Source organism: Gavialis gangeticus, unplaced genomic scaffold, assembly GCF_001723915.1.
Source record: "Gavialis gangeticus isolate Ggan-Ray unplaced genomic scaffold, GavGan_comp1, whole genome shotgun sequence".
Classification (NCBI taxonomy): Eukaryota; Metazoa; Chordata; order Crocodylia; family Gavialidae; genus Gavialis; species Gavialis gangeticus.
Genome location: NW_017729018.1, coordinates 14,510,640 through 14,511,262, shown reverse-complemented (window position 1 = coordinate 14,511,262; position 623 = coordinate 14,510,640). Strand labels below are relative to the sequence as shown.

The 623-nt window shown below is 55.1% G+C and overlaps 1 protein-coding gene across 1 annotated transcript in view; it reads left to right on the top strand.

Annotated features, from left to right (window-relative positions):
* MAST3 (microtubule associated serine/threonine kinase 3) overlaps positions 1 to 623 on the top strand; it is a 32,644-nt gene that overhangs the window by 2,300 nt on the left and 29,721 nt on the right. Inside the window, exon 4 of the mRNA XM_019513641.1 lies at positions 356 to 434. Coding sequence (XP_019369186.1) covers positions 356 to 434 — 79 coding nt within the window. The remainder of the gene's footprint in view (positions 1 to 355; positions 435 to 623) is intronic.

Below are 623 nucleotides of genomic sequence, written 5' to 3'. Positions count from 1 at the left end.
GCAGGGCAGAGCTGTCACGTGGCTGCAATTAAGTAATGGCTTGTTTTGGGGTTTGCCCTGCTTGCAGCCCAGCTCACAGGGCAGCCAGTTCCCCAGCGCCGTGACCTCATTTCCAGCACCATGGTATTACATTCCCTGTGGTCATAAAATTAATTGCACCAAATGACTGTTACTTAACTGAAGCTACATCAGATACGCTGGGACTAAGAGGCTTTGGGACTGCAGCTGGCCTTCTCGTCACTCAGAGCTCATTCCCCTGTCCTGCCCTTTCTGTTCAGATGTTCCTCGTTCCTTTATCTGCATTGAAACAAAGTTCTCCCTCCCCTTTCCCCCATGTCTGCATTTCCTCTTGCAGGGCTGATGGCAGAAGGTGGTCACTGGCTTCATTACCCTCGTCTGGCTATGGGACCAACACCCCCAGCTCCACGGTCTCGGTAAGGCTCACCAGCCATTGCTAGGCGGGGAGGAGGCGGGAAGGGCGCGTTGCGGGTGTGGTGTTCTGGGGTGTTTGAGCCCTCCCGGGGCCTCCATCCGAAGCGGATCCATTCTGCTCTCCAGGGCCTCTCTGCCCGGCCACATGTTTCACTTGGAAACTGTTTATAGGGTGTTTCTGTGCTAGCTGC